General features: G+C 39.6%; 2 protein-coding genes across 2 annotated transcripts; both read right to left on the reverse strand.

The window, feature by feature from the left end:
- Positions 1-1657: 1657 nt before the first annotated feature.
- Positions 1658-11765, reverse strand: ddr2b (discoidin domain receptor tyrosine kinase 2b). The gene is made up of 16 exons (XM_060873366.1): positions 11696-11765; positions 9805-9907; positions 9423-9651; positions 9032-9179; positions 8641-8743; positions 8341-8524; positions 7880-8120; positions 7648-7713; positions 6736-6872; positions 6383-6584; positions 5566-5783; positions 4241-4362; positions 3918-4115; positions 3413-3647; positions 2437-2586; positions 1658-2073 (listed from the first exon to the last, which is right to left on the reverse strand). Exons 1-16 carry the CDS (start codon positions 11763-11765, stop codon positions 1900-1902), a joined length of 2580 nt encoding a protein of 859 aa, XP_060729349.1. The 3' UTR covers positions 1658-1899.
- A 2170-nt stretch (positions 11766-13935) lies between these two features.
- nos1apb (nitric oxide synthase 1 (neuronal) adaptor protein b) lies at positions 13936-25048 on the reverse strand. The gene is made up of 11 exons (XM_060873866.1): positions 24935-25048; positions 24659-24796; positions 24411-24482; positions 22610-22702; positions 22458-22516; positions 21429-21537; positions 21018-21096; positions 19866-19963; positions 18488-18628; positions 16222-16390; positions 13936-16133 (listed from the first exon to the last, which is right to left on the reverse strand). Exons 2-11 carry the CDS (start codon positions 24734-24736, stop codon positions 15823-15825), a joined length of 1209 nt encoding a protein of 402 aa, XP_060729849.1. The 5' UTR covers positions 24737-24796; positions 24935-25048; the 3' UTR covers positions 13936-15822.
- Positions 25049-25648: the final 600 nt, after the last annotated feature.

Here is a 25648-nt window from a genome sequence, read left to right on the forward strand (position 1 = left end):
ATATACATATATACATATACAATATACATATATAATATATATATTCATTTTATATCATATATATGTATCACCATGGACGAATCACCTGCTGCTGTAATCATTAACACTCTGTTCATCCCAGGACTCATAACATCATCCTCCTGTTCCACAGCAATGTGTCAACAGTTACAGTTTTGTTAAAGAACGACACGCTAAACATTTTGACGTAGGTTCCTTTTAACCGTTAGCTTCATTAGCCTCAGAGTTAAAAGATGCTGAATATGTCTTGGTTGATCCTAATTGACTACTTTTGGGCTGAAGAGAAAAGATGTGTAAAGTTCATTTAAGTCAACCTACAGTATCACCCCTGTAACCATATTTTTTTCCTAAACATCTTTTTAACAAAAAGCCTCTTCCACAGTTACACAGCCACTGTCGAGTCTAGTCGCACGTTGTCTGGTTTACCTCACACTGTCATGAAGAACAGTCGAGGTTGTTGTTTTCCAGTTTGAATGCTGACACTGCACAAAGCATTTCTCTTACATTATCACTTGACCTGTTTGAACTAGTACTGGTTCCTTACTCTACTCCCTGACTCTTCCTCATTGTGCTTTTATAATGCACTTAACAGTTGGTAGTGCCGGTCTTAAATGAACAGCATGGAAAGAAAAAATAAAAGCCTAGTTTTTATGCTCTTTATACCAAATATTTTGAATTAGCCAAGACTTGTTTGGTATCTGGTTGGGTCATTTCAGCGATCTGTAAAGTTGGACTTCCAATTTGGTCAAATTGATTCACAACTTTGTCAATGAAGATCAAAACATCCTCAGTTCAAAACGGTGAGGTTTTGGATGTACAGTTATGTTTGTTTGATTTTGTTTGTTTAGCTTGTTATATAATGTTGTTTTTGCCTGTTATTTGTTTGTGTTTATTTCACTTAATTTGTTCACTTTGTTTATATGTATATTTATGTATATATGTATATTTATCTGGTTGGTTAGATGGATGTTTCTACGTTTGTTTGGTATTTGTTTGTTTGATTGGTTATATGGGCCGTTGGTTTTGTTTGATATTAGATTGTTATATAATAATAAATGTGTTTGTTTGTCTATTAGTTTATTTTGTTGTTTTCACTCTTATTTGTTTCTGTTCATCTACGTGTTAGTTTGTTTGTTTCTTTAGTTGGGTGGTTGTTATTACATGTTTGTTTTTGTTTGTTTTATCTCGTTATATATTAATGTTTTGCTTGTGATTTATTTATTTTTTCATATTTGTCTAGTTACCTATTTTGTTTGTGTTCATCTATTTAAATTGTTTTTGGTTTTTTGTTGTTTGGTTTGTAATATATTTATTTGGTTGACTGTTTGAATGGATTTTTGTTTGTTTGGTATTTGCTTGTTTGTTTTTGTTTTCTTTTTTGTTGGTTGTTTTTGTTTTTGTTGTTGGTTGGTTGTGTTTTTTTTCCGGTGGTCGTTTAAACCAAACGTGCGAACACATCAGAAATTGTTTTATTCTTCTAACAGAACAATTTATTTATTATTATATTTTAAATGTATTGTTCCACTTCTATTCTTTTTACAGTTATCACTAATTACACTTATATACAACACACACAATGTTCCCACAACAGTAAACATTTTCTTAACGGAAATCAATATATGGTGCTAGACACCACAGAACAATGTGCAGGTTCCAAAGTTTAGATGGTTTATTTATTAAACAGGGTTCTAAAAAAGTGTGCATAATAATGTCAGGTTTATAATATGTGTAAACAATTTGCTATATAATTGAGAGTAATGAAGGAAACAAAGAAACATTCTTATATTCAGACACAATTCCTGTAACTCATGGAATAGCTTTTTACATTATTTATACATGTAGAATTTCTTGCAACTCTTAGGCAAAGCTGGAGGGAAAAGTTCAGAACTGCGTTATTGTATAAGATTCATCGCTCGACAGGTTTTCAGCCTGGCATTCGAGTAGAGCGGCATGGATCTGCTCAAAGGTCGGCCGCTCTTTGGCGTTCCTCCTCCAGCAGCTGTGCATGAGGCTGTAGATGGCATCAGGGCAACAGAAAGGCTTCGGCAAGTACACCTGAAGTCAAAGTCATTAAACATAGGTGTATATAAAAAGGTCACGCCTTGGTAACATCCTCTTTAAGTGCTATCAGAATAACTTTAGCATTAAAAATCTTTAGCAAAAGCCATGATAGTAATAAACTGAGAACTGATATTATCACAGCTCAGTACTGCCACTCACAGATGGAGCACAGATTATTTTTTAATCATCATCCACATTTTTCAGATAAAATCTGTTTTGTCTGTTTATTTTACCAAATAAAAAGTTACTTAAGATAGAAGTAACTACAAATGTATAAAATATGATGTAATCGAAAAATAGTCAGCTTGAGGGTGGAAACTTGACACCAGTCCAGTGATTATTATTTTTGTGCCTCACCTGCTTGTTCTGGTCTCGAAAGAACTCGCCCATATTCTCGATCACTTGATCATCTGAGAGTTGTGAGTATGGCTGCTGTTTGCACAGAGTGACCATTTCCCAGAGCGTTACACCAAAGGCCCACACATCACTCGCCATGGTGAATTTACCCTGGATAAAAACACCAAAGGTTCAGTAAGACTTATGGAATACTGCAACAATGGTCACATCCTCCACTCACTCACTCTCACTCATTTTCTACCACTTATCTGAACTACCTCGGGTCACGGGGAGCCTGTGCCTATCTCAGGCGTCATTGGGCATCAAGGCAGGATACACCCTGGACAGAGTGCCAACCCATCGCAGGGCACACACACACTCTCATTCACTCACACACTACGGACAATTTTTCCAGAGATGCCAATCAACCTACCATGCATGTCTTTGGACCGTGGGAGGAAACCGGAGTACCCGTAGGAAACCCCTGAGGCACGGGAGAACATGCAAACTCCACACACACAAGGCGGAGGCGGGAATCGACCCCCCAACCCTGGAGGTGTGAGGCGAACGTGCTAACCACTAAGCCACCGTGCCCCCCACAACGTTTATTTAAAAAGCCCAAAAATGGCCAGATGGCCGCTTCATATTGTCATCTACACAGTAAACATTAACACGTGCTGTAAAATGAGGCAGAGGGAGGCGGGGCCTTGCGTAATTTGCGGGGCAATACGCAACTTGCGTAGTGAGCGTATAGGGCCGATCGGCTCTGGTTAGGATAATTATATAAATCAGCAGGCGTTACTGGTAATGCTGTCTATTATGATGTCCTTGGTGGCTAATAAGTCAGGCCAACAGCATTTGATATATAAACTGTGGAAAATCAGCATTTTAAGTCATCTTGACCTGCAGGTATAGATTTAAAGACTTCAAGCTGGCTTGAATTACTACCTACACCGCTTTCTGTTCTATTCCCAACAATTAGTACCACGGGTCCTACCAAGAGAACGCTCTCCCAGGACATCCAACGGATAGGGAGCACGGCTCGGCCTTGGATGAGGTAGTAATCTCCGCGGTACAAGTTCCTGCTCATGCCAAAATCTGCAATCTTGATGGTGTAATTTGTCCCCACCAAACAGTTACGTGTGGCCAAGTCACGGTGCACAAAGTTCAGAGAAGACAGATACTTCATACCCGAAGTGATCTGAGTAGCCATGCGGATCAGGACACTGTAACTGCAAAGAAAACAAGATTTTAATGGGTCTATTGCTTAACATCAACTAGAGTAAAAGGCAGCAATCAGTTTTCTGGAAGTGTGAAGAAAAGCCGCAGAACAAGTTATTAATGCATATATGAGAAACGTTGCATTTGTTAGGTCTTGTTAAGATGGAACTTAGCCAGGGGCAGGTTAAACCGGCTTATTATTATATATTGAAAAAAAAAAAAAAAACAGAACAAAACAAAACTAACACTATAAGCATTTGAATTGCAAACATTTAAACAACCTGATGGTGGCTGTGCACTGTTGGTCTTGTCCCAAATCTTCAAGCATGTGGCAAAAGAGGAACTGGTTAAGGTCTCCATTCTCCATGTACTCTGTGATCATACACAACGGGTCACTCTCTACACACACAGCCAGCAGGCGGATAATGTTGGGGTCTCGCAACCTCGACATGATCCTGATCTCCTTTAAAAAGTCGTTCCTAGAAATATTGTAAAATTCCATATGGAGATAAAAGTGGTCACGTTATTCATAGCAACATGAACTCTGCTCTGAAATAAGATCCTGGTAGTGGCCTTAGACGTTTTAGAACCATGATTGCGCTACCTTGCATTTTTAGTCGCATCCTCTCTGAGGATCTTTACAGCCACCAGAATAGGCTCATCCCCGATATCACTGCCATCTTCCTTCATGAAATCCTTCATTCCTTTTGCCTCACACAGATGAACCTGCAGACACCATCACTAAGTGGAATGCATATTTAGATCAGGGAGAGCATTTGGTCATTAGGCTGCTTCATGAAACTAAATATGATCAGCAGAAAACCCAGATTGCTTTAACCCTTTCAGAAAAGCCATGAGCCCCAAGAGAGATACCTACTCAGCTGTAGTATGTTGTAGATTAGCTTCATTCATTCATTCATTCATTCATCTTCTACCACTTATCCGAACTACCTCGGGTCACGGGGAGCCTGTGCCTATCACATCGGGCATCAAGGCAGGATACACCCTGGACGGAGTGCCAACCCATCACAGGGCACACACACACACACATTCACTCACGCTATCACACACTATGGACAATTTTTCCAGCGATGCCAATCAACCTACCATGCATGTCTTTGGACCGGGGGAGGAAACCAGAGTAACCGGAGGAAACCCCCGAGGCACGGGGAGAACATGCAAACTCCACACACACAAGGCGGAGGCGGGAATTGAACCCCCGACCCTGGAGGTGTGAGGCGAACGTGCTAACCACTAATAGATTAGCTTCAATCTACCGAAATTCAGAGCTCATGCATTTATGAATGTTTTTTAGGATGTTAGGTCAAAGTCCACAATTCTTTGGGACCACTCACAGGCCCACAGGCACATGCACATGTGGCCATGTCTCTCGGTTTATACAGAGCAACCGTTCTGCTCAAAAAGAGAGCCACTAGGGTACTGCAACTTCTAGCAAACAACGTAATAAAAATCATTGTCTTGCTAGCCATCTTAGTGACATAAGCAGGACTCAGGTTTAGTTTCTGAATTCTGGCAACATGAGAAGAATCGATGGTAGAAGAGGGAATGCATATACAGTAGCAGACAAAGGTATACGTGTCTTCTGTGCCCCTGTGGCACCACCTTGTCCTCCAGCCTGTAAGTGAAGCATCCATGGTAACTATAGGGGTTCTATCTGAGGTCACGGTGAGACTGAGTGCTGTAATGTGTGCAAGAAGGGCTATCCTATATCACCGGCTATGAAGGGCTACTAAGTTGCTCGCATGCCGGTTGTAAATCCCCACGGCTCTATGGTATTTCTGAAAGGTAGGATTTTGATTTAATAGAAAAGCATCTGTTATCGGGAAAAAAACTGGGTTTTGTTATCAAAGCAAACCTAGATATGTTGGAAAAAGCCACTCTTTCATCTAGCTCCACCTCTGCACTGACCTCTCCAAACTGGCCTTTTCCAAGCTTGTCCTTGAAAGTCAGTTTCTCTCTGGGAAATTCCTCTAATGCTCCGTCACGTCCCGGAGGCATATTGATCGCTGCAATGGAATAACAATGATTGCTTGATGCTTTCTGTCTCGCTACATCTGCTTCTGCGTAGGGAGGGACGTCATCTTTGATGTTGGACGTATGCTGGTCAGAAGATTCAGACATGAGTGCTGTAAAACAAGATCACGATGCATGGAACGCATTTAATTGGTCATGTATGAAATCCTATAACACTTCTTATTAGATATCATATCGTCGCTGTCGGGCGGAAACCTCGTATGTCCAAATTTGGTCAATTTCATATTTTTTCACATATCGATGCTATTGGTCAGTCCTCACGTGGGTCTGTTATTTTTACAAATTATTAACCAATCTAAAGTCTTGAAAATAGCTTGAGAGCAAATCTCATAATTCCATTGGACACTTCAACTGTCCACCTCTTCCTCACTCCTCGGGAGAGCCTCACGGCATATTTCTCCTTAATAAGAGTCGCAACGAATCAACACGTCTTCTGAGGTAAATGTCTTCAAAACACTGGGCTCAAAGAAAACAAAATCTTGACCCCCGCTAGTTCTGGTGCTCGTCTGAGGACAGGAATTTAGCGCAAGACAATCCACTGCAACGCGGACTAAACCCTGTGCACTGCAGATAAGGTACGGCGTTTTTTTAATTTCCTGAAAAATAACGGATTTGGAGATACGAGGATTCCGCCCGACAGCGACGATATGAAGTAAAGCAGTAGAGTCTTATTAAGACTGTTGCATCTCACCAAGATTTTCCATTGCCTGAAATTCTGGTGCTTTCCTTAACCGAGATGGCTCCTGATAATCTGATCCCAGTGGGAACACTCTCTCGTATGTGCCGGTAGATTCACTAGAATCACTAGAGACGGTTGACTGACGATGAGAAAAAGCTTCTCTGCGGCCCGAGAGATGAGAACTTAATTCAAAATCCAACATCCGACGCGAGGCCTGGAAACATTTGACGATTATGCATGAAAGTCTTGTTTAATGAAATACAAAGAAACAAGAGCCCCAATCTGTGCTAAAATGGTGAATATCATTAGCTTAATAATCTGAAAACTCTAATCATATAATAAAGATAATGACAACAATGACTCACTTTCTCTTGCATCTTCTGCCAGACCTGTCTCCAAAGGATAATGATGATGATGGCCAGCAGGATGACGATGATGGCCAGTAAGCAACCAATGAGGATGCGTGTGTTGCTGTCATCAATCTTATGTGTGGGATCGAGTCCTAGTACAGATAATAAGTTTAAGTAACGTTTAAACACCTATGACCAGCTAAAAACAGGGTCGGCTAAATGCTAGCTGTCACCATTTTCTAGCAAACGTTAGAAATGTTTTTTAGCACTGGCTAAAATAATTTCTCACGTATTCCTGTTCAGTGAATGACTTGATATAACCTTAACCCAATAATGTTTCAGTTGAACCAAGGAAACATATCATCGCTGTCGGGCGGAAACCTCGTATGTCCAAATTTGGTCAATTTCATATTTTTTCACATATCGATGCTATTGGTCAGTCCCCATGTGGGTCTGTTATTTTTACAAGTTATTAACCAATCTAAAGTCTTGAAAATAGCTTGAGCGCAAATCTCATAACTCCATTGGACACTTCAACTATCCACCTCTTCCTCACTCCGTGGGAGAGCTTCACGGCATATTTCTCCTCAAGAAGAGTCGCAACGAATCAACACGTCTTCTGAGGTAAATGTCTTCAAAACACTGGGCTCTAAGAAAAAAAATATTGACCCCCGCTAGTTCTGGTGCTCGTCTGAGGACAGGAATTTAGCGCAAGACAATCTACTGCAACGCGGACTAAACCCTGTGCACTGCAGATAATGTACGGTGTTTTTTTCATTTCCTGAAAAATTTTTTGGAGATTTTTGGTTTTGGAGATACGAGGATTCCGCCCGACAGCGACGATATCTTGGTTGATTACATGTAATTTATGTGGAAAAAATGTTTTCCACAATGAGAAATGCCAAAGCTACAGCTAAAAACCTTTACCTGGCTGCGTGCTTGTAGGATGGCCACGTTTCGTTGGAACGAGAGAGGTATTATATACTGCTGTATCTGGATTAGGGAAAAGCGAAGGGTCTTTAATCTCTGAATTACATCTCTATTGGATTCTTTTGCTTTTTTTAGCTTTAGAAGTATCTTAAATTTTTTTTAGCATCCATTTGAACAGGATTTCAAATCTGACATTACAAAGTGAAATATGTCCATGTTCACGTGTTACCTGACTGGAAAGTAATTTCACTGAACATCATCCAAGTGTCACTGAAGGCAAACTGACATCTTATGGCATTAGCCATGTGATTCCCCAGAGCCACTGTGATGAACTGAGCACTGGGACTTGTACTGTCCACTTTGGGCTTGAATGAAACAGGCCTGGTTTCCCATTCTGACTCCGAGTGGAAGTAACAGACGACTTTTTGGAATATTCTCACCCCCAATGTGTACATGTTGTTGCAGTGAACCTGAGAGAATAAGCAAGGATTAATCTGTTAATCACCAGAACAGAAGTAAAGGTCAGAAGTAAACTTACCAACCTTTAATTATTTAGAAAAAGATACAGTATAAGAATTAATGGCTGACTTTATGCTGATCTCGTTTGACAAGAATTTTTCAATAAAAACATCCGAACTGATGGTGGAATGTTAATGCATATTAAACACTGGGGAAATGTTGCTCACTGACCTTCATTGATGTAAAGTTTCGGATGCGGTCAAACTCAAACGTCATTTCCACAGAGCCGCTCGAAAAACTAGCGTTGCTCCAGCCCACATAGTCATATCCGGGCCAAACACCATAAACGTGGCTTTGAGTAAAATCGTCCAGTCCCCAGCTTCCATCGGTTAACTGCCCGAGACCCTCTGTCATGCTGAGAAATAAAACCAAGCAGATGTTTTGTTTGTATTGTTCACCATATAGTAAAGCTATACAAATATTTCTGGACAGAAGTTAAAAGACCAGTGCATCCAGGGATGCTTACAGTACCTGTAACCCATGGCTCCATCATACACGCTGTCATTAAGGTAGACTTGCTGTCCACCAAAGATCATCTCCTCTCCAGCAGGGCTGCTGTAGGACACAAGGCCATCTGCAGGAAAAATTACATTTATTTTCTTTCAACTTAATTCAAACGGAATCTGTCCACCAAATCTAGGAATTTACCCTATCTGATATGTAATGGAAACGTAGCATTTAGTATCCATTAGACCTGTTATCTGTATATTCGGTCTCATTTCTCTATCTCATGTGAGAGCTTTAGTACGTTAGTGTGTCTGGTCTGTCTCAGATTCCAAACCTTCAACAATATAAACATCTTTCAGGATGGAGGTTTCCTTTAGGAACACAAATGGTACTGGACATTAGAGTGAAATCTGACCTAGCCACTCGCATCCATACAGCTCCACCCTCATACACACAGACGTGGTGGGATCGGTGACAGGCATGAATCGCACAAAGCGGGCGATAATCGGAGGCTCCAAGTCCTTCAGCACTCTGTCATAGGCGTTTTTGTTGCCTTCAATGATCTGGGTAAAGAGACAGAAAGGGTTTATAATGCAAAAACCAGAAACAATCATCAGGTTCTAACTGGTGGACACAATATTGAATAGCGGTTTAGGATTTTGTAAGTTAAAATTTTTAACCAAGCTGCTTCTGTTGTCTCCTTAATCCCTAAACTGCTCAGGTGTATCCTGACTCAAGGCCTGGATCAGTGAGGTAAATCTGGATTTTATTCCTTGGTCTTAGTATTCATGAGTCTTCAGGCTTACCTGACTGCCCTTACGGTCATGCCAGGAGACCCATCGGGAGCCGTCACGGCTGTACTTAATCCTGTAGCGCTGCGCAAACTCGTTGCCCGCGCCGTCCGCATGGCGCCCCTGTGTGCCCACCAGGGTGACAAAATGCAAAATGCGAAGGTCAATCTGTAGAAACTCCATTTGCCTCCTTGGACCATTTGCCTTCGGACACCATGCACCATCTCCATCATCAAAATCCAGTCTGTTATTAGACATTTATATAGAAGCATGGAGAAAAAAGTCTTTTCTGTGTGACTGTTGGTAAAAATGTATTTTTTTTTTACCATTTTAAAAAAATTGTTTGTGTGTGTTTGTGTGTGTTGATCTTAATCTATTAATCCATGTACATATTTACCTGCCATATCTAGCTGCAGTGGACTCTGACCACTGGCTGGATGCTGAGATGTCCTCATCCTGAATCTTGCCTCCAGTCATCCCCAGTGGATACCTGCATGTAGCTAACACACACACACACACACACACACACACACACACACACACACACACACACACACACACACACATACACACACAGAGATGTATTAGTACTTTGTAGTAATTAGTAATGAATCCTACAACTGTAATAACAATTTAAATATTTATTTCAGAGCAGCTCACTCGCCACCTAATCTCATGCTAATGAATCTATTATTTTTCCTTTGTGTATGAGCTGAAAATGAACTGCTGTGTATAATTAGGTGGAGTATAATGGGTGGGTTTGTTTCAGCTAGTGACTTTCTAGGAGTTTTTTGGGTGAAACAGGCACACTGCTCACATAGCCCACACCCCAAAGGTAAACACCCAAATACCAAATACCTTCCAGGAGGCCTCGCCATGGACACAGAGGGTCTTTATATTATTGGCCAGAAAAAAAAAATGCACAACCAGCTAAGCTTTTACACGAGATGTCAACCGTGACTGAAACTGATGGTGTTTTAAGGTTTGAAACCTTTCGCTTTTTGGTTATAGTTGACATATAGTCTATAGTCTATGCTGCTTCATGTGTTATTTATGCAACATTTAGATTCATTTTCATGCAATTTGTATTTAGAAGTTTCACCGGACACTTGAAGATCTTCAGATGTCCAGTTTGGATGGTCCTGTGCTCTATGTAGCCTCAGTTTCATCTCCTTTTCTAGCAAGACTGGAACCTGATATTGTATTCTACCGCTGTGGGCCGTCCACCTCAAGATTTGTGCATATTGAGATGTTTCTCTTCAAAACTGTTGTAAAGATCGATTATTTGAATAAATGTTCAGTACCCTCAAACAAATCTGTCCGTTCTCATTTGACCTATGTCATTAACACTGTGTTAATGACCATTCTCTAGTAGGATTTCTAGAGACAATTATTTGTACAAATCCCTGGTGAGCAGTTTCTGTTTGGCGCTAACAGAACGACGATCTTTTTTTCTTCCAATCTGATATTTGATCTTGACACTTACTTAATGCCTACATGTGTTTATGCACTGTCCTGCTGACTCATGATACCCTGATTAGATATTTGCATAAACAAACAGATGTACACAGATTCCTCATAAACTGCTCAGTGAGAGTATGTATATATGTAACTAGACTTTCTTCATCCTGGACTATGAAGGGATGCTGGAAAAGTCCAAAATAAGCAAAGAAACGATTAAACTCTGTGACTCCACTCATCTTGTTAACCTTGGCAGGCTAAGCAATCACTAGACCCCCCAACATGGCCTCCTTCATGCGCCAGTTCCATGTGAATGTCCACCCTGTTCTAACCCGGTGCTTAAAAAAGACGCAAAAGGCGTTTTTGCCAGTGACCTGTTTGAGACGTGCTAGGTAAATAAAAACTATGGTTAATGCTAAAGGTTGAGTCTGAAAATGAATTAATTACATATGCATATGCGTGTCTTAATATCGGGTGCACGGTGATGCAATGCCTCATCTTCTTTATAGTCACGAAGCCGTACTGTACTCATGAATAAGATGGAAAAATCCAGTAAGCTAAATATTTTGTTTGCCTTAGGAGACTAAACAGACACATTCTGTGTCACGTCCTTCATATGAATAGAGCCGCTGTCTATGAATTTATAAACAGTTTAGACATATAACATCAAAATGTTAGCTTAAGCGATACTATTATATATTAATTTTATGTACTGTATGATGTGAAAAGAAGGGGATGGATAGTGTGAAGGGCAAATTGTGCAATTTGCTCACAAGAAAAAACATATTATATTAAAATATATTTATTTCAAAATAATGTTAGGTTACCTGGATTGACTTGTGACCTCACTGCACTGATGAAGATGAGCAGAGCGAAGAGACTTCGCATAATGGGCATTTTACACTCGTTTCACCTGGAAGAACAACAGAATACTACAAAAATAATTAATACTACTACTGAAAAACAAAATGTGTGTGTGTGTGTCAGAAAGAGGGATAAGTCAGGCTTCCTTTGAATAAAATGTTTCTTTTATAATAATAGAATGTATTAAATCCTAAATCTGTCTGTACGTAAGTTTGTTTATTAGCCTACTAGCTAACATGAGTGCTAGCCTGACAGGTTTTCTGACAGGATTTTTAGGTCATATTTATATAAATTCTAACACTCTTTTTTGCTCAATACCATTAAGATAAAATAATCTGACAGGTTTTCTGACAAGATTTGTGTCATTTTAATATTCCTCATTGACAAACTTAGATAGCTTGTAACAGCTAACCCAACAGGATGTGCTTCTAATATTAGCCAGCTCGCTAACTTTTCTCCTAACACTACTTTGACAATTAACTTAAGCAAATCTGACTGGAATTTTGTTGTCACATTCATAATTTTTAACAATCATCAATGGTGACTTTAGCTAGATAGCAAGCATTAGCTAAACTGACCGGATACACCGCAATCGTTAGCCGGTATTCTGTAAGGTCTTAATTATTATTGTTTACACTCTTCACAGCTCATGGTAAAGTAAGCTAATCTGACATAATATTTCAGATACTTTCTCAGAAACACTCCGATGAACTGATTCAGTTAACAAACCAACATTGAAAATAACAAGAAACTTCCTTTAGATTTTACTGACTTAAGCTAAACTTGTTTTTTTAAGAGTATATTACAATAAAATGTCCAAATGTCCCAGAATTTTCTAAACTATTTCCAGACAAGGACACTTTTTTTTAATGGTACAGTACGCTCATTTAAACAGAAATATACACAATCTTAATAGAATTGAGAAATGTCTGTTGCTTCCCCTGTTTCCTCCTGCTAGCATTTGGACACTGCCTCAATCCATCAATCCAAAGAAATACACATATACATTCATCCTACGGTATTTCTTGCCACCATATGTAGAATTTACATCCTTCTTTACCTACTTTACACTTTCTGCATACACTTGTATATCAATTAAAAAGCACAATGAATTTGAAAGCAGTTCATAATATTTAAATTTCTGTCAAAAAAAACGTACCACTTGCGTGTCCCGTAAGCTCCATAAACAGCGACTCCTAAAAGGAATTTCAGAACTGTATGTTAGTCCATCAAGACTCAGTGCTGCCCTGTTCTGTACAAATCAGCAAAGAGAGAGAGAGAGAGAGAGAGAGAGAGAGAGAATATGTAGTGCAGTATGAATAAAGATCCTCACATAAGGCTTCAATTACGAGACGTAGTAACAACGACCACTTATGCAGTAGGCGGAAATTGTGAAAGGTTTAAAAGTGCACACATCTTAATAAACCCACAATATACTTAAATTATTCAAATTACACAACTAATATGTGCGTAAATGATTGCCAGATTGTCATACTTTAAATTCCTTCTTTGATTTCTGGTATTTAGAAGCATTTAGTTTGCCGGTATTTATTAAGTTCTTGCATAAATAATTGTGGCGTATTGTAAGCTAGCTAACCTGACAGGATATTTATTTTATTATTTTTCTCCTAACACTACTCAGACAATTAACTTAAGCAAACCTGACTTTACTAGGCACTAGTTTTTCAGTGAAACCCAAAAGAAAAAACTTTGTTAGCTTAAGTACATTTTGTCAGAGTATTTCTTTCAATCTTATACACACTACACTAACTGTACAGACCACATAGCCCTAAAGACAGCTAAACCATTCAAAGGTTTATCATTCATTCATTCATTCATTCATTCATTCATTCATATTCTACCGCTTATCCTAACTATTCTCAGGTCATGGGGAGCCTGTGTTTATCTGAGGCGTCATTGGGCATTAAGGCAGGATACACCCTGGATAGAGTACCAACCCATCGCAGGGCACACACACACACTCTCATTCACACACACACTATATATATACACACACACACAATATATATTTTGTATAACACTTAAGTCATTTAAACAGAGATTAATGTCAGCTGATCGAGAGTAGTTTTATTGAATGCAAACTGAAAAAGGAAAACCCTGTTTGATTTGTTAATCATGTTAAAACAATTACTGAAAAGCATTTGCATGCTTAATGAAATATTTTAAACACCATAATGCTGCATTTAGACCTGTCGCAATGAATCATTTCGCTACACACTAGTCTTGTTACTGTTTAGGAACAGTAAATTCTCGTTCTCTCTTTGACACAACATCAAACAGAGCCGTAGCTAAACATGACAGCATGAGGGTTAATAACGCTACTCGTGAAGACGTCGTGACAGAAGATGTAGATGAAAAATTTGCACACATGCAACACCGGATTTGCCACAAGCTTACAGATAGAGCAAAATGCTTCAGCTGAAGTGTTTTTAAATCAGCTGTTTGTGACTTTTTTCTTTTTTTACAGCTGTCCTGCTGGCAGCAATGTGAACTACATCTGCAATAAACACACAGACAAAGCAGAAATCTACTTCCCAAAACGGACAGTTTCTGTTCGAGTTGCCTTTTAAAGAAGAGTTGCAAAGCGAATAAAGCGATTAGCTTTATCTCAAGGCGGAGCTCATTTCCATGTAAACACAAACAAAATAAAGAAACTAGCTAGATTTATTAGCTAGCAATACTGCAACTCTCAGGTTGTTTTTTTTTGTTGGTATTTATAAAATTCTATTATTAGTTTTAGAAATGCTTTTAAATATTTCAGCTGGGACCTTTAATTGACAGAGTTCATGAAATTTGTGAGCCATGATGAAGGTTAGTGTGTTATGATTTAGACGTGCAGTTTCGCATTCTTTTTAAGCCACTCATATGGTGTTACCTGATACAACCAAAACCGTGTACACGTTGTCGGACACCGCTATAAATGCTTGTACATTATGAGCTCAAACCAAAAAGAAAGGAAATCTGTGATCTGAAACATTTTACAGTGTCTTAAAGCAGCTTTTTTTTTTTTTTTTTTTTTTTTTTTACAGGGTTCAGGTTTTATCGTGTTGTTTGCGGATCCTGTAGACGTGACAATAACGCTTTGCGGTTTTTGGCCAAAATGGACCACTGCCATTTCTATACTATACAGATGCAGAAATTCCAGATGTGTAAGGGCATGTTTACAGTCAAGCAGAACAAAATTCACACAGCACAAGTAGTAGTGTAGGTACAGGTCCACTGTAGACATCATGGAAGCTCAGCATATTAGCATCACAGTAACAGTAGGGTCACACCAAAAGCTTTAAAATGATCACAGGACTATTATCCATTGTCTCCTTGTTTTGTTTTCCGTCACACAGTGATGATGCCTTACGAGCACAGTGACGATAGCAATTGAGCAAGCGGGGCTTGTTTGAAGAGTTATAAAAGAACATCATCATTTCTTCTTGCCTCTGTCCTTATCCTCTTCTGACCATGTCTCATCATCTTGATCATTCCTCTCTCAGGTATTGATATACAGTAAAGGACACAGCATAGCATGTACAGTACATGTTTTTTCAGTCTTGCTAGATTGCTAATATCACACAGAACTGCAAATTGCAAAAAAAAAAAAATAATAAATGAATTAAAAAAATCACCTGAAAGCATTTTTGTTCTGTAAGGTCGAAATTTCCTACGCACAATTATATAAAGCTGAATTCAAGTTGACAGGGAAAAACGTGTACCCTCAAGCATACAAGCAATTTTGCTAATGAATGTGGAAATAAATAAGTAAATAAACCGAACTGAGTTCTGAAAGCTTGCGTTACATTTCTTACACCAATTAAAGGGAGTTTGCTTATTTAAAATGGAAAAATGGAAAATAAACATCAGGTACTGTGTACACTCATAATTTCATCACTTTCATTCAAAATGTAGAGAGGTTTCCCTCCAAAACACTTTACAGAGTTCAGATCTCTTAATTACTGTATGCTTTTTAGTCACTGGCCGGATCACTACATATCACCATTTCAACAGAATTGAATCCATAGTCTCGTAACTCTCAAACATCTCCAACATTGCCTAAGGAGCATCAATCCTGAATCGCTCATTGGCCCCAGCTCTCCCTATCATCGCTCTCGTCCGTATTGGAGTCATATCCAGATGCGATCCCCGATTCTCTGAACCCAGGGAGCTCCAATGTGCAGAAGAAGTGGGCCTCGGTAGGAGAACTCTCACTTTGCTCTTCATCTGGACCCTGGCCTGAATCCCGGTCCTGCTCTGGCTTCTTTTCACTGTCCGAAGGCTCTGGAAAGAAGCCAAAAGGATCCAGGCGCACTACGTTAGGCTTCTTTGAGGGTGAGAAACGAGGAACGTTGTCTCTTAGAGCGATCTCCAACAGGCTATCCTGAGACCCCACTGCAGGACACAGAGTATTGGATTCAATGAAGTTGAAAAGATCTGAATTTGCTACTAAGAGCTACCAATACAAACGATAAAAACTCACTGATGGAGGAGGACGAGTGAGTGCGGAGCTCCAGCTCCTGGATGTGTTTAATCAGCATGGAAAGATGCTGTAGGAGCTCGCCGTTCTGCTGCAGGAGCTGGTGAGCTCGAACCTGAGCCTCCGTCCTCGCCCGAGCCTCCAAACACAGCTGCTGCTGGAGCAGAGCAGCCTGACAATGAAAAACAACAAGGAACTACAATGATCAACCATTAATATGATCAATAATAACAACCATACGCAGCTGTAGTACTTCAGTTACATGTATAACCTTCCTTCCTACAGTACAGTATGTCCTCTGAACTGGACTACTAGAGCTAGTGTAAACGTTGCATGACAGTTACAGTATCACGAAGGTTTTGCAAGCATTACCAGACAATTAAAGGCAGCATTAATAGAGAATATACTGAAGTCCAAATACTACACTTTATCGATAATGAACTATGTTAAGAAGTGCAACAAACTTGTATATTAATGTGATTACAATCTGAAGACTAGCACAATGCAAAAAAAAAACTGCGCTGTGAAAACACCTAGAATCTCTTGTCCCCAATACTAGCACATGCTCCTGCAATATGGCTGACAATGAAACAGTCTGACATGCAACATTTTCTGGCTTATCACTATGCTTGCCCCTGCCAACACCCCTGTTGGATTTGATATGGATCGTCTACACTATATGAGTGGTGTGTGGCCAAGATGCATACATTTCTGCCTGCCTTTATCATCTGTCAGAAAGGTTGCATGAAGCTAGACGCTAGACATGCAGCTAATCTGTTGAAGTGCCAAATTGCTCTTCTTGTAATAGATTTTCAATGTTGGAGCTTCCACATGTAAGATGTTTCCAACTTGTCACTTGCTGCTAGGACTACTATATGAGCTGGAAAGTGTAAATGTGGACATCCGTCAGATCCATGGATGCAAACCAATCAGGTTCCTTGCAACATGATATATACAGTAGTATGCATAGCAGTTTTGGTGCCACAGTCATCTATGACCAGAAGCCAATTGTATTGTTTTTGTGTCTAGGTAGAAGGGATGGTGTTCTCGTTCTCCTGTGTCAATCACAGAGACACTAGCATATCATACGCATCTATGAATGCATATGAGTTGTAGAGGACAGATAACACTGTTCTCCAAGGGGATGCACTTATTTACAGTTTCTATCTCTGTCCCTGTTTCTGTCTTTATCTCTGTAATGGTTTCTGTCTCTGTCCCTCTTTCTGTCTCTGTTTATATCTCTGTCCTTGTTTATGTCTCTATCTCTGTCCCTGTTTCTGTCTCTGTCCCTGTCTCTATCTCTGTCCCTGTTTCTGTCTCTGTCACTGTTTCTGTCTCTATCTCTGTCCCTCTTTCTGTCTCTGTCCCTGTGTCTATCTCTGTCCCTGTCTCTATCTCTGTCCCTGTTTCTGTCTCTGTCACTGTTTCTGTCTCTATCTCTGTCCCTCTTTCTGTCTCTGTACCTGTTTGACTGTTTTGTCCTTCGTAGGTATGCTCTTTTTTTTGAAAGAGGGCGTTTTTCCAAGACCTCCGGAAACACGCCCACTTTACGTCGTGGTAACGAAACCCCTGGAAATTAGTGAATGCCGTTCTCCAAGTGTGTTACACAGTCCTGAGATACAACATGTGCAGCAGGTCGAAATAATGTACCCCAATTGGTAGCTGGTGTACGACAGATGAGCTGGATATTGGGTGGGGAGAAAAATTTATTATGGAACCCTAAACAAGGTTTATCAGAACTGACCCTTGGATCCCTTGGTAGGTCAATAAACTACAACTTTTATTTTCATTCATTCATTCACTCATCTTCTACCGCTTATCTGAACTACCTCAGGTCACGGGGAGCCTGTGCCTATCTCAGGCGTCATCGGGCATCAAGGTAGGATACACCCTGGACGGAGTGCCAACCCATCGCAGGGCACACACACACTCTCATTCACTCACGCAATCACACACTACGGACAATTTTCCAGAGATGTCAATCAACCTACAATGCATGTCTTTGGACCGGGGGAGGAAACCGGAGTACCCGGAGGAAACCCCCGAGGCACGGGGAGAACATGCAAACTCCACACACACAAGGTGGAGGTGGGAATCGAACCCCCAACCCTGGAGGGGTGAAGCGAACGTGCCCCCACAACTTTTATTTAAAAAGCCCAAAAATGTCCTTATTGTTACTGAAGGTAACTTTGGGGTTTCAGTGTAGCTATAGCATTAAATGCTACAGTAATAATAATGTCAGTTGAAGGTCCTCTGTTTGTGTGTTTGCCTGTGCTGAGGCAGCCTGGCTCTTCTGTTCCTGCTGTTTAAGCTGTTTCTTCAGGAGCTGGACCCGGTGGCTCAGTGACAGCCGCTCTGGGACCGGTGACAGCACTCCTGAAGGCTCTATTTCCACCACATCTTCAGAGACCTGGGGACAGAAAAGAGATTAATTAATTTATTAGTCTCAAAAAATGGACTGAGGCCAAGACTAAAGTTCTGAAAACACAGAGAACTATGCAGATAAATGTTTTGAACAGATAATTATTATTATATTATTATATTATATTATGTCAGAAATATGCAATAATTCAAGCTGCTAAACATTACAAATGTATAAAAAAGCTTTATCGTGAAGTCTCTTTTAGACAGTTGATATCGGGGAAGCTCAGATACATGAGCACTGATGATAAACAGTCTGTGTATATTTTATTCATTATAGACTTGATAGAAATGCTAAAGCCATGTGCAACATTTATGCTATCGACTGCATTATTCATTACAGAACAGAACGAAATATCTCAATTCAACATGAATGCTGGAGGTGTTTTCATGTTTTTTTATTTTATAAAAATGTTTATAAAGGTTTGAATCCCAGGTCCACCAAGCTGCCACTGCTGGGCCCTTGAGAAAGGCCCTTAACCCTTTATTGCTAAGTCGCTAAAATGAGTTTAAATTTTAAGTCGCTCTTGATAAGGGCATTAGCCAAATGCCGTAAATGTAAATAAAAATCAGTGATTTAATGCATAAAATCATGCAGATACATTCTGATATAATTACATTTTACAACCATTGTGAGCAGAAAAGCATAACAGAAGCATAGAACAGCAGAAGAGTCTACAAACAACTATCCAGACAGTAAAATTCTGAAGTTTTTTTTTTTTCTGAACTCTTCATGCAACAAAGGTGTATTATTTCAGTATCTTCAGCAGGCTGGAGCTTCACATCTTAAGAATTAAACAGACATTTAGTCCTATAACTGTATTTTTTACACTGCTCCCAAGTCCCAATGTATCTGCAATGGTTCCACCTGCAATTTCCCCTCCAAACCATCAAAGGGATTTATTCATTCATTCATTCGTTCATTTTCTACCGCTTATCCGAACTACCTCGGGTCACGGGGAGCCTGTGCCTATCACACACTACGGACAATTTTCCAGAGATGGCAATCAACCTACCATGCATGTCTTTGGACCGGGGGAGGAAACCGGAGTACCCGGAGGAAACCCCCGAGGCACGGGGAGAACATGCAAACTCCACACACACAAGGTGGAGGCGGGAATCGAACCCCCAACCCTGGAGGTGTGAGGCGAACGTGCTAACCACTAAGCCTGAATTACACAACTGCATTTGATATTCATATCTGTCAAAGTGCATCTAGGAGGTACCTTTACATCTGTCTTCTGCACCGTCTCCTCCGTGTTGGTATCAGCATCTGGAGTGTCCTCCTCCTCTCCTCTCTCCTCCTCGCACTTCAACAACCATTCTACCATCATAAAAAAGAGTGTCTAAACACCATGACAGGAACTGACAGCCCTCTGGCCACAGCTCCTTGCAGCTATCACTATGATGGAGAACTTAAAGATCATCTATTCAGAAGGACCTCCTACTGTAGGTTTACCAGGTAATGATCTGATCTATCGCATCAGACATGCGATACTGTAGATGTTCACACCTTACCACTTAGTGGTGCTTTCTTGACAACTTTAGCTGACTGTCCAATAAAATCTGATGATACAATGATACAAAATTAATCATTGCCCAAGTGTCTCTGTTACCCTTATGAGCACTTATGAGCAAAAATGGGTTCTGACACCCCACTCATTTTTCTGCCACTCACAATTTGTGCATTTAAGTCCCCCAGTAGCGTTATGGAGTAAATAGGACAGGGCTGTCCAACTGTAGCTGCAAAAGGCTATGCTGGGTGCAGGTTTTCAAGAAGGAGCCACTGATTCTTCCTGTTTAAACAGTTGATCCAGGCTTTCACTAATCAGATGTGGCCCCTGTTGGGGTAGAATGAGAACCTGCACCCACACCACAACAGTCCTTTCTGGATTATTCCTGATACCCCTGCATTAGGATGTACACTTTCTCCAAGAAGCCTGATCACTCTGAACTGCCATTTGTTACATGTAAGTCTTGACACCTCATAGAGGTATCCATCTTGTCCACTGTAACAACTCTCCCTGCAAGGCCTAGGTGATGTACACCTCCTGTGGAAACTCATAAGAACCCATGATTGATAAGTTTGATATCAAAGTCCATAGGTAAATGTAAGGCCAGAAATTGTCCAAAAGCGTCCAGGCCATTGTGGCGATATATGAAAATGGCTTTGGTAACAATTGCATACATAAAATCTGACCCAGTTAGCTGATCCGATTAATCGAAGGTACTTTAGTGGATAAATCAAATCAAATGTTCTTTAGAGAAGAGAAAATGATTTTTTTCTATGATTATTTTCACAAGAATTATTGTGTCAAGTACAGTATATTCTTTGCTGAATGTGGACTATTGAACTAGATTATTAAGTAGAGACTTACCATCCACGGTATCCAGACTCTGTTTATGGCAAACCTCAAACGCCTGGCCGACTGTCTGCACAATTCTCATAGCTTGACTCTTATACCAGAACAAAGGAATAGAATGAGAAAGGTAAATAATTAACGTTGTACAATTGCATCCATTTTTTTTTTATTTTTTTTATACATACTTTGGACTACGTTGCTAAAACCCATATAAACACTGGCGCCTTTGGTACAGCCAACAGCAAGGAGATTCGACCAACCTCTACCAAACTCATTAGTATTCACCCCTAATCACACAAGCTTGAACCCTGCTCCATAGCTCCATATCCATATCAAATCAATTCATCTACTCTGTAGGATATGTTAAAAATAATTATAAATCACATTTGTCCGGTCTGTCTACACAGTGTCGATTAGCCGACTGACCTTTCGCTTGGATTTAAACACGTTGCAGCGGAACACGTTGCTCTTCTTATCTTTTGCAATATAACTGAAGATTTTAAGGTCTTGGGAGTCGTGGGACACATAGAATATTCTGGGAATTGCAAAAAAAAAACAAAAAACACATGATACAGTATAATTGACCAATGCGAGTTATCAAACATATTGTACCATTCAGCAGAAGAGACGTAATATAAGAGTTTTAAACAGAGCTTTAAGATGTTAGCCTCAGCTTTCAGCCAGTGCTATTTCTGGTTTGGATTGTTTTGTTTTTTTTCATGTGTACTGTAAGTTCGGTGCGAGAATTACCCAGTTTCTTGCAAAGAGGTGTTATTGGATGTTGCGAAAGTAGATCGTCAGAGGAAATACCTCTCCTTTTATAGACATTTAAAAATCTAGGCCATGTCTTCACGTCTGGTAGCCAAACCTTATTGGTCCATTCGGTGTTTATAATTAAATGAAGATGCTATAGAAAGAGCTACGCACAGGATGTGTGGACCTCATGCAGGTGGTGTTTCTAATACAGTGTAAAACATACAGTACTTGTGGTTACCGCAATTTTTAAGCTTATGCTACTGACTGGTGTCAAATAACAGAAGATGTATGAAGAAGAATACGTTCAGAACTATGGCTGGATTGCACAAGTCTATTCGTCATGCAGTTTGTGCTTGGACATTACCAACACAAGTATGTGTTTTGGATGCCAGCTGTCACTGAAACAGGAAAGCAAACCAGCAAGACAAAGTTCCTAAGCGGACAGACGTGATCGACAGATTCCAGTCATATGAAATATATGGATATATATGGATAATATATATCCATATAATGTGTAATATAGTAATATATCCATAGTAATGTGACAAGAGGAACCGATCATCGTTACTCGGCACTACTTCCATTTCTGGACTGGTCCGAGGCCATTATAATCAGTATCCAAAATAGAGTAATAATTCAAATCTTTCCGTAATTAAATGTTCATTAGAAATGCTTAAGCCATATCTATACGTTTCTTACCTGTAAATGGGATCCTGTGCCAATGTTACATGACTTTCATCCCAGCTGTATGCATTTTTCTACAAGAAATAAAAAAACAGAAAAAGAAAATTTATAAATCCTGTCCTTAGAAGATCTGCCATAGTAAAAGATCAGAAAATGTCCTTCAAGACCTTTTTTTTCTTATGCAACACCACTCGGACACCATCCACAGCTACAACAAGGCTGACTTTCATCTTCTTGACGTTCTTCACTTTAAACTCATACTAAAAAAAAAAGAAACAAAACAACAAAAACAAAGTTATTAACAAGAAATCACACATTATTTTATCCTATAAGGAAGACCAAAAGACTGGCAAAGAATGTTATTTTTGTTTTTTCTTTAAAATCAACATGAGCTTATCAATTATTTACACTCACTATCCACCCAGCATTATTAGCTACACCTGTCCAACTGCTCATTAACGCAAATTTCTAATCAGCCAATCACATGGCAGCAACTCAATGCATTTAGGCATGTAGACATGGTCAAGACGATCTGCTGCAGTTCAAACCGAGCGTCAGAATGGGGAAGAAAGGTGATTTAAGTGACTTTGAACGTGGCATGGTTGTTGGTGCCAGACGGGCTGGTCTGAGTATTTCAGAAACTGCTGATCTACTGGGATTTTCACACACAACCATCTCTAGGGTTTACAGAGAATGGTCCGAAAAAGAGAAAATATCCAGTGAGCTGCAGTTCTGTGGGCGCAAATGCCTTGTTGATGCCAGTGGTCAGAGGAGAATGGCCAGACTGGTTCGAGCTGATAGAAAGGCAACAGTAACTCAAATAACCACTCGTTACAACCAAGGTATGTAGAAGAGCATCTCTGAACGCACAACACGTCGAACCTTGAGGCGGATGGGCTACAGCAGCAGAAGACCACACCGGTACTAGTAAGGTGTACCTAATAAAGTGGATAGTGAGTGTATTTCCAGCTCCCTACACATAGTGCCATCCTTTTCAACCAGATACTCAGCGCTAAGCCTGAGATGTCTACTACAAAAAAATAAAAATGTGAAAGGTTTTTACTCTCAGAGAAAACTGGTGCAATGCTGCTGCCATAAATCTATAAGCCGGCACTGGAGCAAGTCCAAAATAAAAATGTATGCCCTTGGAATTTCTTTCTGGCTTTTTCGTTGTGAAATAGAGTTATTATTTAAAAACATTCACGATGATCATACGATGACTCCAGAAAGAATACATACACAGTGTCACGGTATGAAAATTGTATATTTAAAACTCAGATTAACACTGTAGAATTTTATAGCTAGCTATTTAAAACAAATAAATAAACAACAATTTTTCAAATAAAAAATATTAAATAGAAAATGTAAAATAAGTCCATAAAATCCATCTGCACAATATACAATAGATGCTATTATTATAATGTAAAAAAACAATATCATAAACATGACTATATTGAGTCTAATATTGATAATATTATTGGATAATAATTTAGTACTTTGATTACAATATTATTTAAATAAATAATAGGTTGGGGTTGAAAAATAATAAAAAAAAAAATTCTAGATTTTTATAACTTAATTAATAATCATTAAGTTATAAAAAGAAATACATAATAATAATAAAACTTAATAATACTTAATAATTACTAGGTTTTTTTGAAATAATACAAATAAATTGTAAATGAAATGTAAAAAAATATATATTTTTTTAAGTTTATAAAATGTAATTTTAAACAATAAAACAATAAGACAATAAAAATCGTAAAACGAATATTAATTAAAATAAAAGGATTAAAAATAAAGAGTATTTAGACTAAAATAAGATTTATTAAAAAAAAATAAATAAATAAAAGAGTATTTAGACTACAAGAAGATTTATTAGAAAGAACATAAATAAATGAATGAATGAATGAATGAATGAATGAATGAATGAATGAATAATAATTAAAAAAAAAAAAAAACACTCACCCGGACCCTTCTCATGGCTGCCAGGATGTCCAGCCTGCTTTGGGGACGCACAATGTCCAAAGTGCCAATAAACTAGAGAGAGGATGGAGGAGAAGGTGGACGTGGGTTCATAATTTAAACTCACAAATAATATACGACCTGCTGATACACACACACACACACACACACACACACACACACACACACACACACACACACACCACATCACACACATCATCAGCCTCATCAGTGACCCCAGTCACACGCACCTTCACCTGGAACGCGATGCCGCACTGAAAGCTGTCATCACTGTCGTCCACCAGGTTATATTTGGTCTTCTCGGGCATCGTGTGTGTTTGTAAGTGATATGGAGTCGAATACAAGGTTTCTCAGGAAGCCTCCAGAGGCTGACGAGTGTGTCAGGATGATATCAATCAAAATATAAACGGTCATCATTTTATTCCAACAGATCTCTGTTTATTTCTCTCTTAAAATAATGAGAATAAAACCAACAACAACAACAACAACACACCAGTCTTCCTCACCTGATGAACAGAAGAGAGGAATCCTCTGATGCTGATGAGATGCTGGACAGATGTCGTGCATCCGTTCACTGCGTCCCGTCCAGCTGTTTTATGATTTTGCAGCCTATCCTCCTCCTCCTCCTCCTCCTCCTCCTCTTCCTCCTCGCCTCGTGATGTTTAGGAAGCTTGTGGTAAGGGGGGGACATGGATGGGATTTGTTAGAAAAAGCTGACATCTAGTGGTGGATCTAATGCGAAATGGTTCATGACTTGGGGTCTAAGCAGCTCTACTTGCTGCTAAAGAGCTTTAGCTCTGTAGATCAAGAAAATAAATAACATCATGTATTGCCTATTCTTTTTCTTCTTCTTCTGGCTTTTCCCTTCAGGGGTCTCCACAGCGAATCATCTCTCTCCACCTATCCCTATCTTCTGCATTCTCAACACTTGCACCCACTAGCTTCATATCCTCATTAATTACATCCATATACCTCCTCTTTGGCCTTCCTCTTTGCTTCCTGCCTGGCAGCTTCATGTCCAACATTCTCCTACCAATATACTCACTCTCCCTCCTCTGAACACGTCCAAACCATCTTAATCTGTCCTCCCTAACTTTGTCCCCCAAACGTCCAACATGAGATGTCCCTCTGATGTACTCTTTCCTAATCCTGTCCAATCTTGTCACTCTTAAAGAGAACCTCAACATCTTCAGCTCGGCTTCCTCTAGCGCTGACTCCTG

Source organism: Tachysurus vachellii, chromosome 7, assembly GCF_030014155.1.
Source record: "Tachysurus vachellii isolate PV-2020 chromosome 7, HZAU_Pvac_v1, whole genome shotgun sequence".
Lineage (NCBI taxonomy): Eukaryota > Metazoa > Chordata > Actinopteri > Siluriformes > Bagridae > Tachysurus > Tachysurus vachellii.